The following is a 1,761-nucleotide window of genomic DNA, read 5'->3' as shown; positions in this document are numbered from 1 at the left end:
ACACTACCCAACTCCAGGAACTTTTCATCTTCCCAAATCGGAATTCTTTACCCATTAAATAATACTCTCCATTCCTTCCTTCCTGGACAACCACATTTTACTTTCTCTCTGTATGAGTTTGACTACTTTAATATGTTAAGTGGAATAACAATATTTGTCCTTCTGTGTCTATTTTATTTCACTTAGCACATCATTGTTTCATCCATATTTTAACATGTGTGAGAATTTTATTCCCCTTTTAAGGATGATTAATATTCCATCAAAATGTCTATACCACATTTTGATCATTCATTCATCCATCAGAGGAAAGTTGAGTTGCTTCCACTTCTAGCTATCTTGAATAATGCTTCTATGTACATGGGTGCACAAAAATAGTCTTTCAAACAACACTGTTAATCTGTACAGACACAGTCATTGAAATTATTTGGGAATACTTATACAAATTGCTGACACCTATCAGCACACAGATAAGCCTTCTGCACTGAATGTTCCTTTCAAGACCTCAAAAGCCATCTTTATGCATCTTATCAAATGTTTGTCTTGACAATACGCTGGGAAAATGTTAAATAACTAGCTTAAAGGTAAGAGCTCCTGGAGATTGATGCTCCCCTAGAAATGGGCATGCAGCAAAATCCATGTGACTTGTGAAAGCATTATGGAAGATGCTCCTTGTCCTTCTGGGCCAGGGAGAGCTCAGAGTTGAATTGGATGTATTATAAATTAGTATCTCATTTCTCTATGATTCTTTTCTCAACAGAGAAGTCAGTAATGGCTAAAGGAAATAAGACCATAAACAATGAGTTTATCCTCATGGGATTTACTGATCACCCAGAGCTGAAGACCCTTCTGTTTGTGGTGTTCTTTGCCATCTATCTGATCACCATGGTGGGGAATCTCGGCCTGATGATAATAATTGCAAAAGATCATCGTCTGCACACTCCAATGTACATATTTCTAGGCAACCTCGCTCTTGTGGATTCTTGCTGTGCCTCTGCCATTACTCCTAACATGTTAGGGAACTTGTTTTCTGAAAACAGAATGGTTTCCCTCTATGAATGCATGGCACAATTTTATTTTCTTTGCACTGTTGAGACAGCAGACTGCTTTCTTCTGACAGCAATGGCCTATGATCGCTATGTGGCCATCTGCAACCCACTGCAGTACCACACCATGATGTCAAAGAAACTCTCTGTTCAGATGACCACAGCAGCCCACATAGCTGGAAATCTGCATTCCATGATTCATGTCGGGCTTCTATTTAGGTTAACTTTCTGTGGCTCTAATCACATCAACCACTTTTACTGTGATATTCTTCCTTTGTACAGGCTCTCTTGTGTTGACCCTTATGTCAATGAACTGGTACTACTTATCTTTGCAGGCTCAATTCAAGTCTCTACAATAGGTAGTATCTTAATATCTTATCTCTATATTCTCTTTACTATTTTCAGAATGAAATCTAAAGAGGGAAGGATCAAAGCCTTTTCCACCTGTGCATCCCACTTTCTGTCAGTCTCATTATTCTATGGATCTCTTATTTTCATGTATATTAGACCAAATTTGCTTGAAGAAGGGGATAAAGATATAGCAGCTGCTATTTTGTTTACAGAAGTAGTTCCTTTACTAAATCCTTTTATTTATAGCCTAAGGAATAGGGAAGTAATAACTGTCTTAGGAAAAATTCTGAAGGAAAAGAAATCGCAAAAACTTTGAAACAAATGATATTTACTTCAGCTTAATGATTTAAATTCAGAAAAATTTTCC

General features: G+C 37.2%; 1 protein-coding gene across 1 annotated transcript; it reads left to right on the top strand.

Moving 5' to 3' along the window:
• Positions 1 to 717: 717 nt before the first annotated feature.
• LOC125113289 (olfactory receptor 5K1-like) lies at positions 718 to 1,761 on the top strand. The gene has a single exon (XM_047755889.1). The coding sequence runs from the start codon at positions 739 to 741 to the stop codon at positions 1,708 to 1,710; it is 972 nt and encodes a 323-aa protein (XP_047611845.1). The 5' UTR covers positions 718 to 738; the 3' UTR covers positions 1,711 to 1,761.

Source organism: Phacochoerus africanus, chromosome 1 (genome assembly GCF_016906955.1).
Source record: "Phacochoerus africanus isolate WHEZ1 chromosome 1, ROS_Pafr_v1, whole genome shotgun sequence".
Lineage (NCBI taxonomy): Eukaryota > Metazoa > Chordata > Mammalia > Artiodactyla > Suidae > Phacochoerus > Phacochoerus africanus.
The sequence above is the reverse complement of the archived record's forward strand: the minus strand, read 5'-3'. Positions and strand labels throughout refer to the sequence as shown.

Excerpts from the sequence above, each read along its gene's own strand:
- LOC125113289 (XM_047755889.1), top strand. The coding sequence starts at position 739 with ATGATTCTTTTCTCAACAGAGAAGTCAGTAATGGCTAAAGGAAATAAG.